General features: G+C 34.5%; 1 protein-coding gene across 4 annotated transcripts in view; it reads left to right on the forward strand.

The window, feature by feature from the left end:
• The window catches only part of SORBS2 (sorbin and SH3 domain containing 2), a 208821-nt gene that overhangs the window by 114460 nt on the left and 81451 nt on the right, over positions 1 to 12910 (forward strand). For 3 of the 4 annotated variants that reach the window (XM_081220854.1, XM_081220851.1, XM_081220852.1), the window contains exons 4-6: positions 4578 to 4670; positions 9302 to 9328; positions 9570 to 9694. In XM_081220854.1, the coding sequence (XP_081076980.1) occupies positions 4578 to 4670; positions 9302 to 9328; positions 9570 to 9694 (245 nt within the window). The remainder of the gene's footprint in view (positions 1 to 4577; positions 4671 to 9301; positions 9329 to 9569; positions 9695 to 12910) is intronic. The other variant, XM_081220853.1, reaches the window with a different exon arrangement.

Raw genomic sequence — 12910 nt, forward strand, 5'->3', positions numbered from 1 at the left:
TCTTACTCCCTTTCTCTGTAATCACATCATGACATTAACTCCTGTAAACCGTAGGAAGAGGTAGCATGCCATTCAATGCATACATTTGAAATCCCTCACTTAAAATAGGTTAAATTCACAGGCAAGTTGCTCTAGTAGAAAATAGTTAAAACCCCCCGTTCTGTCAACATTTTATGTTGACAGCGACCTTAGATAGAGTGCCAAAGCTTCACAGGAAATCAGCTTCATTAATCCACAGACACAGTACACCTAAAGTCTTAAGCATTCTATTTTTTGATGTGGGAACAGTATCTCCAAATAGCTTAATAACAGGGATGCTCTGAACTCTTGTGCCGTATACAGATTAACTGTCAAAATGTTTGTGATACTTGCTTGATACATATGATTTTTTTCCACAATATAAGCATTGTAGCTTATATTTTCACCTTCCTCTCCCCCTGAAGTTTTTATATTCAGTGTTGAATAATTCTGGAAAACAACTGTCTCACTGAAATTTTGTAACCTGTATTTTAAAAATAGCAGTGCCTACCCACAAGTGATCACTGGGAAGTTGTTTTAGTGCTGTTGCTCCACAGCAAAGGAGAAAGGATAGTGGGAGACATTTTCCTCACGTCAAGCTGGTTGCCTTTTTGCTGTCTCTTGTTATCAAAATGCCTCAAGGGAGGATTAACAACTACTGGTGAAAACCAATATCTAATCCCTAGATCAAGTGTAGAGCCATGCGCTATTGAACATGATGCTGCGGCTGCCCCTTAGCAGAAACCTGCCGTAAGCGACCTCAGAGAATTCGAGGTGGGCTGGCCCCTGAAGATGCAGTCAGCCGGTCGGTGTGTAGAGCCCAGGCAAGAGGAGGATATTGGAAACAGTTGAAATATACAAGGAAGGCTTAGAAGTCAAGAGAAGTTATAACCCTGGAAATGAACCAAGAAAAGTCATTTGGACAACTGGAGATGACAGAATTATACATGGGAAGTGAAAGGAAAATATTATTAGGCAAAAGTGATTGAAGAAAGCAAATAGAATAGGGAGCCCACAGCTGAGCTATGGTAAGTCATGCTGTGAAACTGCAAAATCACTCCAGCAGGACGTGCACAGGAGGAAATTATAGTTACCTATTGTTCTACAGCATTTTCCTGCAGACCTAAGTTGAGCATAACTTCCCAATATCCTTCATTTTGTGGAGTCTGATTTTCCTATTTATTATAACCCTATTATGACAGAGGTATAATATGTGATTATACTGAATATGCCATATTCATTACAATGCATTTAGTAATTAACCTTTCCATTCATAGAATCCAGTCCATAATAACAAAGTAGGCAAATAGAAATTTGTAAATTTGTTTAGTTCTCTAGGGTACTTGAGCCAAGTTACTGTTACAGCAGCATGAATACAACCCTCTAAACATCCTCTCATTAAAAGGAATAAGCTGGGCTTTATATGGAATGCTAATTTGCATAGATATTTTGATTATATGAGTGAATTTATACATCTATATATGCATGTAAAATATGATATTCAAACATACGCATACATAATTAATTAGAAGTGACTGGAACCCTTTGTTTAAAATGTTAAAATACTATAATGTTGCTCTAAAAACATACCACTTTTGAAAATATATATAAATAATACTGTAGGAAGTTGAAAAAAGCATTGTCACTGTATCTCAAAATGAAGTAGAAATTAGTTCCTAAATATCCAATAAATAACATGGGTCTTCATTATTTAAATACCTGTCAATCATTAAAGGGATATATTACTATTTAAGTGTTCAATGTTCCATCACTAATGTTTTAAAAAAAAGATTCTTTTAAAGCAGCTCTTTGTTTTTAGTCAAATACATAATAAACAAGCCAAGGGAACTGTGATACATTTTTCATACGGAAGTATCTAAATAATGTATAAAAATATACAAAACAGCATGTTTTGTATATTGTACTCTTGGAATTTTTGATCCACTATTTTCTAAGGAAAATCTTAGCTATGGAGGAAAGAGAGTAAGACATCAAATGATTCACTGTATGTGGTTTACTCCTGTGAGTGTTTTCCAGCAGTAGAAACAGCTACTGAGAGTCTTGCCGCTGCCTGGAAGAATGTGCAGGTCATTAATGAGTGTGAAGGTAACGGTGGCATTAGGATTCTTTGGGATGACCTAAGTATGTAAGACAGCACCCTCATTTTGTGATCTTAAAGATATCTTCAATAAATAGCAGAAAGTATCGACACAATAAGTAGAAACAGAATAGAATAGTTTCTCTGTTCCAGCGATTTCACAAATGCCTCAACTTTTCAAATTAAGCTCTTTATTAACCTGTTAATAAAGACTCATTCTCCAGTCATTTTATCTAGTTCTTAGAGTTACCTAGAATACAAAAATTATTTAACCCAGAGGCTCCCACACTTTCTTGGTTTACGGTGCCAAGATAGTTCAGTAATTTCCCACCACACTCTCAAGCCAAAAGAAGTACCTAACAGTTGTATTTATTAAGTAGTTAGGTGCAAACAACTTAGTAAGTACTCATGTTCTATCAACTTGGAAGCAATCTGAAAAAATAATACACTTCAACTGAAAAGTAATCACTTTATCTCATTCTTTATAACCACAGTTACTTGTTATTGGGATGTCTGTGCGTATTGGATGCTACAAAACTTCTCAGACTTGGAATTAGATTGTACGTCACCACTCCCATTTACTGGTCCAGGTTACTTTCACAGGGCACTTGCTTTCCATCACAGCAATCACCAAAAACCCAGCTTTACAAAGATGTGACATCATTTACAGGAAGATAACACGACCTCTCATGTTGAAACTGGGAACTACTTCAGGACAGTGGTGTATGCAGTCTGTCTGATAGATATTGCTGTGTTTTCCTCAAAAATGTGAACTGTGTCCCCAAACCCTTGTGAATCCACTCAGGTGGGTGCTCAACACAGAGTTTTGGAAACCAAAGGTTTAACCAGTGACCTTGGGTCTCCTCATTCTGAAAATTTCCCTTTGCATCTCTGCTTGTTTTCAGATGTTCAAAATTAAAAGAACTAGAAAATTAAATCTCTTAGAGAGCTTTCCATTTACACTTTCAACACCCTGGACTACTTAACCCTTTTAGACATTGATAGCTGCTATATACTGCATATTCAATTATATTACCTCCATTTTATCAGAAACACTCATCCCTCGTAGCTATTTTCAGTTTGCAGAGATTGCTAAAATCCTATCGGTGCCTCTCCTGAAGATACATTTTGTTGTATGTTTCTACCATTTATGTCTTTCTGTATTTGGTCTTTGATTTGTTTGATTTACTTTCGTATGTTGTTTCAAGTCATTTTTCTGTTTTAATTATTATCTGCATTACGAAATTGTTATTTTAAGCATATATCAATATTTAAGAAATTATATTTTGACATGAGAATCATTCTATCAATTTTAAGGTCTGCTGACCTTACTACTTGTGATTTTACCAACAATTAGTCCAAATCATACTTTCAAGCACTCTTAAATTCTCTCACATCCAATAAACAAAGTGGATACACTCCTTAAGAAATAAAGAAAAATAATATATAAGACTAGCATGCAGCAATATATAATAATTATGTTTAATATTGGTGGTTAAAGAATTTATCTTCTTGTTACAACTTTCAAAAAGAATTAAGTTTAAGTTCTTTTGGTTGCAGGGGAATGAGCAAAACTATTTATTGCACATTCCAAATAAAAAGGAATGTGGGAATGGAATTGGAATCTGTCCGTAAATAGAACACTAACCTTCCAATTTTAGAAGTCTTGTTATGTTAAACTTCTCAAATCATATTAAAATACCTGATGAATTTTCACTTATTTTGCTTCATGTTGTGATTTGCATAAGTGAAAATATATAGATCATATACATATTTTTCAAAAGTACGAAAACTAATTTTTAAAAACATGGTCATTTCAGTACTGTATATATCAACATTGTTTTTTATTTCAATTAGGCAAATTATTCCCATAACTAATAATAATCATGGGAAGACACAGTATCGCCATAACACCATTTGTTTTTCTTTATGAATCTTATGTATCAAATATATTATACCTATAACAGCTAACAACTTTTACTTCAAGAGGTTCTTCAAGCTGTTTGCAGGAATCATAATAGCTAGAATACAGTAAAACCTATATGATGGATACAAAAGTATGTTATACCATAGTTCTTAATCCTGAAATACAGGTTATTCATAACTCTAAAAGCTAGTTACACTGCTTGTAAATTTAATAGTTGAATTTAAAACAAAGTTGGTATAAACAAAGTTGAATTCTATAGCTGTGTTATTTAAAGAAAACCCATAAAATGTTAAGTATAAAATCTGATTTTTTATTAAATCATTGGTATCTATTTCTAAGACAGACCCCTGGCTTTTTCTTCTGTTTTGTTTTGTTTTAGTTTGGGGTGGGTGTAAATTCTGCAGATGTATTCCATGGTTACTAGTTCTGACCATCTTTCTCATGGATGTCTGCCACATTTCACTGAAAATGCATGATATTGCATGTGCTTTATCCTTTGCTGTGGCCTCTGCTATATCATTTTTTTGCTTCCAGATAGCGGTGGGTGTGCTCGCAAACGTGCTGCCATGTCTGTTACATTAACATCTGTGAAGAGAGTTCAAAGTTCTCCAAACCTATTGGCTGCAGGTATAATATCACTAACTCACAGAATGTCATACTTGAATGCCTTTCTCTGACCTTTCTTTCTTTCCAGAATTACCCTGTTTGGATGATGAAAGTGGCTGTAAATACCTTTCTAATGCCCCACAAGTTCTTATTTTTCTTGTCTCAAGAATAGCTCCTATCCCTTATGACTGTTTTGCTCTAAAAATAAAAAAGCCAAAGGAAACTGATATCTTGTAGAAAGCATTTTAAAAATCTAATTAAAAACAACAGTCACTTGCCAAAAATGTGTTAAGTAAATGCAAGTGTTAATAACCCTTGAAGTTTTTGTATCGCATGAACTAAAGGAACATAATATTTAATTAAGATAACTCACAGGTGCTTTTGTTGTTTTTTACCTAAAAATTGTTGGGGGGTGGGGACACAGAGGGTCAGGAAGTGGGATTTGCCGGAAACCGAATCTTTATTAATTTGCTTCTATACCAAAGGTTGCAAATATAATGATAGAATATTAGTTTTGAAAGAGACTTTAAACCTTCCTTTAATCCAATAAGCAGAGAACCTTGGTCCAATTAAGACTAACATGCACCCACAAGTATAAATATACTCTAGAAAGTAACTGGGGGTGTGATATTTCAGCATCCACTAAAGTGAGTCTCTTTATAATAAATAATCTCTCATGACTTCTACCCCGGCCTCTCTAGACCCTGAAATACACCCATATGTTTTGGTGACTGGTTAGTTGGTTGGTTGGTTTGATTGTTGGTTGGTTAGTTGAGGGTTCCTTGGTGTTTTTTTTTTTTTTTTTATAATATTCATGGCTTTTGGAGCAGAAGTGGGAAAGGGATGAAGAGTGTTTAAATAGTTCTAATTCTCACAGTGCATATTAGTGTCTTTTACACACACACATTTAGTTGTTAATTAAATAGTCAGGATGTCCTTAGCTTTAAAGCCACTTGATCCTAAACTACCCAGCTTCGTCGAGGAAAAAACAAGCTTCCATGTGGAGAATCCCACTCCTGCCCACCACCTCCAATCCATAAATAGATTTCAATGTCTAAGTTTAAATCCGAAGCCAGGTGGCTCCATAATATATTACATTTTTTAAAACAATGTAAATTGCATTGCAATGTATGCAGTATGATCTCATTTTGGTTTGAAAAAAATTCTCTTTATATATGTATTTGTACATGTTTGTTCATGTGTATGTGAGCATGAAAAATGTTAGGAAAACTACAAATATGTTTACATTGGACACCTGAGGGAAATGAGAACGAAGAGAAATAAGAAAGTAAATAAAATAAAGTCCAGGGACATCAGGTAGTTGGAATGTGTATACCATGAATATCACTGACATTTCAACCAAGTAAAATTCTAGCCCAAGCTACTCAGATGTGGACCATTGAGGCACATGCTAGGGAACATGGCAATGCTTCAAAAATGCCATACTGTTGTTATTTATAAAAGTAACCACAGAAAGAATACTATTAGGTTGAACTAGAGACTGCCATTTTGGAGAGTCAAAGCTAGAAGATTAGTAATTTCATATCATTCAACTTAACATAATATATTTAATGCTTCAGAATCAAAATATTTGAAAATGTTAAATACTTTGGGAATATAAAATAATCTTCAGTAATAAAAGTTAGTAGTCGCTCTGGACCATTTTAAATTTCGTATCACTCTTATTATATCAAATAGGAGTAAGAATTCTAGAGAATGAGGTCCCCTCAATTTTGGATTTAATTGTTACATTAAAAATAGATCTCTTTTGTATTAATTAGACACGTAAGGTATGAGCCCCTTCTCAAAGAAGTTTTAATTACATTTTGAAGAAAGAAATCAGCCTCTTTGTATGCCCACTCACATTATATGGTAGCCTTCATAATAAGAACTTATTTGACAGTCTTTTTGTGAATCAAAGGAAGATTAACAAATATTTATTGCTTTAAATATTGTTAACATAGAACAGCCTTTAGGTAGAGGCTGTTAGACTACCTCCACAAAAGATTCTAACCTTCCCAATCTCTCCTCCCAGATCAGAGAGTCAATATGAGCTGCTAGTCACCAACTATTTGTCCGCTAAATCAGTCTATCCTTCTCTTTTGCTGTTACAAGAAGTAGAGTCCCAATGGACAATTCATGTATTGGAACCATAAAGTTGGAAAGGACCTATAAGGACGTCAAGTCCAATGCCCGACACCAAGCCAGGAATGCCTCGACAACTTCTCTGACAGGTGTTCCCTACCTTCTGCCAGGACACAGGGAGTGCTCATTGTAAGAGTGAAAAGCAGTTATAGTTCTTAGTTCTCAAAGACCCTATTGATTTTCACATGCAGAACAGCCAGGGAACAATAAATCTGTCCCATTTCCTCATTCTTACATTTTCAAAGAAGCAATGACTACCCACTAAAGAATACTAGAAATTAAGGGCTCTGATCCCTAGAATTCTAGTTCTGTTTTTTTCACAAGTGAATGGTCATGAATAATATTCATGATATCGATCAAAACCATTTTCTCCATGCATTTGCCAAGTCATTTATTGGCCCAACCCTTAAAAAAAAACTTTATTCTCTTTACTTGACGTGGATCTAGGATTTTAATCATTAATGTAAACTTCATTAAAATATGGTTTTGTCCTGAAGTTTTGAGCCATGGCCATTTTTATCCTTTCTCCTTTCTCAAAATTCTACACACTTGTGTCTACAGTGTAAAGCAGGGCTTTTCCGTAGAGCTCACCATTATTAATATCTCATATTTCCTGTAGCATAGGTACAGTTTCATTTGGAGATACTTGGGCCTGGTAAGAGGGGAAAGGGATAGACCCTAGTTGAGCCTAGAGTGACTATCCTCTGATTCTTGCACCTAATGTTTATCCCAGTGAAGGTTCCATAACCTCCAATATGGTGACCAGTAAGAAGAAACAAAACTGGCCCTCTACAAACTGTCAATTACAGGAAGTTTACTTCAAGTGTCCTTCAAGTCTGCTCAATATACCCTCCTCTTCCTCACCAAGTCTACACCTCTCACACCTCCAAGCATCTGGCTTCTATCACATCTACCCCCAGCACGTACCCTTGTTTATAAGCTCAGTTTTATCAAACCAAGAGTAAAATTAACTCCCTATTCTCAAGCAAATAATTACACTATAAGTAATAATAATTATTATTAATGCTGCTTCTCTTTTCATTGCCACTTCCCCGAATCCCAAAACTTGTTCCTTGTCCACAAACAGTATGTGGCACCCAGGTGGTTATTAAATCGCTCTCCTTGGGTGCCCCAAAGCAGACCTCTGATCACTCTGTATTGCTACACTGTGCTTGCTTTCTTTATAGAGCGTCCTCATCATCAATGAAGTGCTTGAGAATTTCAATCATTTCTGCTTCCATCAAATCCTAGAAGTAAAGTCTAATAAATATTTCATGTATAACTTTTCAAAGTTATTTTTACTTCATGGTACCCATTTTATTACTCTGATTTTGGGTTCATTGGAGATAAGTCCATACTAAACTAGCAACTATCATAAAGAATGAAGATTTATTAGTCTCCTCTAACTCACCTAAAGCTGGAGTCATTCTAATGTACTCTGTACCAATTCACACTTATTTTTCTTCTTTTGATTTGGAAAGAATCTATTATAAATATTTTATCTAAAAATCAAAGTCTTGTATTTCTCAACTAATGTTTATCATTCCAAATTTATGTATTTAGATTTCAAAATAACTATTCCTTAAGCATTAGAAAGAAAACAGAGAGTCCTTTTTACACACAACTTTCATGTTCTATTAGGCATTGAAATAACAGCAATTAATAATGGTTTCAGGGAACATGCAGAAGGAATCTAGGACCTGGACAGAAGGTTAGGCTGAATGACCCCTAAGATCCTTTCCAAAATTAAGGCTTTATGATTCTAGGTGAAGTTGGCCATGTGTTATAATAGAGCCAAGCAACATAAATTAATTACCTAAAATTGTTCATAAGTTATAGGAGATTATTGAATGCATAATTCCAATAAAACTGAGAGTAAATATGTCATTGAGCCACTTCCCAACTGCATTATCAAAAGCAATTTATTAGTACTGAAATGCTTACTGCAAGACAATGGAATATCTTGTAACAGCTCTTTTAGAATTGAATATAAAATGACTCAAATGGCAATAAGAAGAAAATTCAAAGTCTAGAGAATAATTTGAAAATATCACATAATATGGTAGGGTATTTACACTTTCTTAAGGTAAAAAACCCCGCAAACTACAAAAAATCGATGGCATTGAAAGCTAAGGATCTGGTGGTTTGATTCACTGCTGGGAGAAGCATTCATTGTTTACAAACCATTTGATCCTTTAATTTGATATTTAGAAATTCATCCAGCTTAAGCAATAATAAGATAAAATTGAATGGCTGCAATATTACTGAGGGAAAAATCAGTGTTTGATATATGTGTTAATTATATATTATAGATATTTAATGAATTACATTCTAATTGGAGTAAAAATAAATACACAAACTTCCATTAGTTTATTTGACGTACCCAGAGTTTTAGAACTGAGATAATGTTTGCCAAAAAATACATGTAGCTCTTGGCCAAATGATCTTTACGTGACTGTTCGTTTCTTTTACCGGAGTATTAATTTCAACATTTCCTTTTCTTTTAGGGCGTGATTCTCAGTCACCAGACTCAGGTACAAAAAAAACTGTTCTGAATAACCACTACATTTGTTGTGAGTTTTTTTAAAAACATATTTATAGCCACATTATTAATCCTACCGTAAACTTAAACTGCATATATATTTATGCATAGTAAACTTTTAAGAAAGCAAGAAGAAAACTTCCATTTTGGAAATAAAAAATAAATTCTATTTAAAAAATGTTAAAAGTGAATGTAGCTATTTTTGTATCCGATTTGCTTTCCCTTAATAAAAGCTTGGAGATGTTACAATGATCGAAATCAAGAGACACTGAATGGAGATGCTACATATTCCTCTCTTGCAGCAAAAGGTTTTAGAAGCGTTCGACCAAATCTACAAGAAAAAAAATCACCAGCTCAGGTAATCTTGCACACTGTTGTCTACTGTGTTATTTTAAAGCACAGCTATTAGGTCACTGCTCTAGAGCCTCTTTTCTAGTAACATGCATATCTTGATATGTTTCATTTTTGATATGGTTTTGCTTTTGTATTCATATTGACTTGTATTTACAACATGGAAGACAAGTCTTAAGTTCAAAACAGGTTTCTGAATATTTTTTCTCATTCAGCTGATAAAAGCAGGTCAGTTTCTGACATAATTTTTAGGATATTTTCTAATTCTTAAAAAAGTGTCAGCTGATGATTTGGATTTCAAAGTTATGAGGTCAGCAATATATTATTTACTCAATAAATATGAGTTATACAACTGCTCATTATATTAACTAAAGAAACTCTGTGTTGGAGATATTAGTAAAATTGTGTTACAGGCATGAAAAGTGTTACCAAAACAATGTGAGTAAATATTATATATATATATATATATATATATATATATATATATATATATATATATATATATAGACACCTCAAGGTCTAAAAATATGCCAAGAGAACATATGTTCACTTTTAACCTAATTTCCCAGAATGTAGATGGAGACAAACTTTATAATGTATTCTCTATAAAACTATATTCCTCCAGAGGGCAACTATTGATAATAAATTAAAACATATTCTAAACAAAAGAAAAATGATCATTCAATCTGGCCATCAAAATGTATAGCATAATAAGAAGGTATCACGTTGCTTTACTTTCTTTAAGGGTAGAGTTAACACTGGTTTAATGATTAACTTTGACTTTCTCTCTGTTTTCCCTTCAACATTATTTCTTTCTCCGGATGTTTTGGTAATCCAGGCACCCCTTCCACCACCCAGAAAAGAGAGCTTTTGTAGCTCCTTGATAACCAGTCACACAAAGGGTGACATTTTAGACCAATTAGTAACTAACACACAAATTCCCTCCTGTACAGAGTTCTTTACTAACAAAACACCTCTTCAAGGAACTATGTATTCTAATGATGAGTCCAGCCAGACAATTGTATATTCTGAAGAATCTAACACAACTGTGTCGTATACACAAAAAATCACTAATCCACTACCACCACCTTCCAGCACAGGTCCCCCACCAAAAGCTGACATGAGTACCCCATTTCTACAAGAGGACTACACGCAAGATTCTCAGACTCGGAGAATCTCTACATTGAAACTAATCCATAACCAGGATCCAGGAAGTAGCATCCCCTTTAATCCTCCACAGTTTTCCAAATCTGTTGAAGTACCATCGTTTCACAAAAGGCCTTGCTCACCACCCCCTAACCCAGTGCCTGAGATACACACAGCATCTCTTTCCATTCAGATAGCTCCCCTTTCAGGACACGATCCTGAAAGCCACAAACAGCCACCTGAGCTTTCTCCAGAGACTGCAAAGATACCTCTTCAGCCAGAGAGACAAAAACCTGCAGTTGCTGCGGCCTCTCAGTCCTCAGACTGCCAAGTGGTACCTTACACTTTCCAATCTCTTCTTAGAGCATTCTGTAGAGACCCTAACTCCTTTGGTTTGGGCTTCTTATATAATCCAATGCTTTGTTAGTTTGCAATCAGGAAAGGAGAAAGAAACCATCTTCCTATTTAAAACCCTACTAAATTCATCGACAAGTTTCTAGGTATTTTTAATTAAAAAAATATCTACATAAAAAAAATATATATATCTACAGATCTTTTATCCAGAAATAATGTTTTAACAGTTTCTTCCTTCTAGGTATTTATTAGAAATCATTGATGATTGGTTATCACTTAAGACTGCAAAGTACTTTTAAGTTTTAAAGAAATATTTTTCATGCCAGACCTTTGAGTACCTAGATCGTACTTTATTTACATGTGTAAAATCTCTTAAAATAATTGTCCATTATAATTCACTTTGGCAAGAAACATTCATCTTAATTCCACCAGAGTTTATTTTCTTGTAGTTCAATACACATTTTCATTGAAACTTGATCAATTTCTACCTTTTTAAGTTTACAGTTTCAGAAAGTATATTAATCAATCTTTAGTACTCAGACTATTAAGAAGTTAATCTTTATTTGCTTATACGTAAAATTCTCCCATAGTGTCATTCTGCTGATATTTATTAATCTAGTTAGAAAAGAAATGTGTTTGTCTTCTTGGCTTTTCCACAAAATGATGTAATGTTAACAGCATAAGCTTTAATGATAAACTATAGATTTCAATCCAAGCTCTATCACTGGCTATATGATGAGGCAACCATCCTAACTACTCTGTGAGTTTGAACAAAGAAATGAGAATATTAATGAATCCTTAATTCTTAGGTTGTGATAAGAGTAGGGAGATAGTAGAGGTAAATTACTTAGGACAGAGCAAGCCCTGCGTAAATGGTAGCCATTTATAAAGATACACTAGCAACTGCAGCAGTAGTGGGAGTCTAGAAAACACTCATACCTGAGTAAATAATTTGTATAATACTATTTCCTGTAGCTGTGCTATTAAAGATCATTCAAGACATATCCTTGAAGGGATATATTTTTAAGCTTTATAGAAAATCTTCAACAGGCATCTGATTGACACCAAAATCCTCTCCCCCCCGCCACACCCATAGAGCAGAAACCTTAAGCTTAGATGATTAAAAAGACAAGTGGGTATTTCTATACCTCTGCTAAAACATTTCCTTCATCAGCTAATCATGATATGCAAAATTCATTCATTAGAGTAAATTCTTTGAATAAAGGTAGTATTTTCTAAAAGCCCTTATGAAATAATAACAATAGCAGCTAACAAATACAAAGAGTTCACTATATGCAGATGCTGTTCCAACTTATTCACATTTATTAATAACTTCCACAATCCCATGAGGTAGGGAGCAGAGTCAAGCTGAGACACCACAGACAGGGCTGGGCTAGTGTCAGACAGCAGACTAACTTGTGCCCCAGGACGTGTCCCTGGAAGAAGGTGTAGGAGCAATCAGAGCAAATGCTACCACATTCACAGCTCAGTTCACTCATCTGACATAGTTTGGTTCTTCTAAATCATTTTATTATGTTTGGAAACGTAAGTTGATAACTGTCTTCCCTATGGCTTTGTCACCGTCCAGGCTGACCGGAGACATGGTTTCATCATACAATCCTCAGGGGATCAGCATGAGCCACAAGTTAAGATTTGAGATGCTGTCACTTTTATTCATCCAACAAATATTTATGCGTCGTCTGTTCTAGTCACAGAGCTGCAT

Source organism: Mesoplodon bidens (genome assembly GCF_964165515.1).
Source record: "Mesoplodon bidens genome assembly, chromosome: 20".
NCBI classification, from domain to species: Eukaryota; Metazoa; Chordata; class Mammalia; order Artiodactyla; family Ziphiidae; genus Mesoplodon; species Mesoplodon bidens.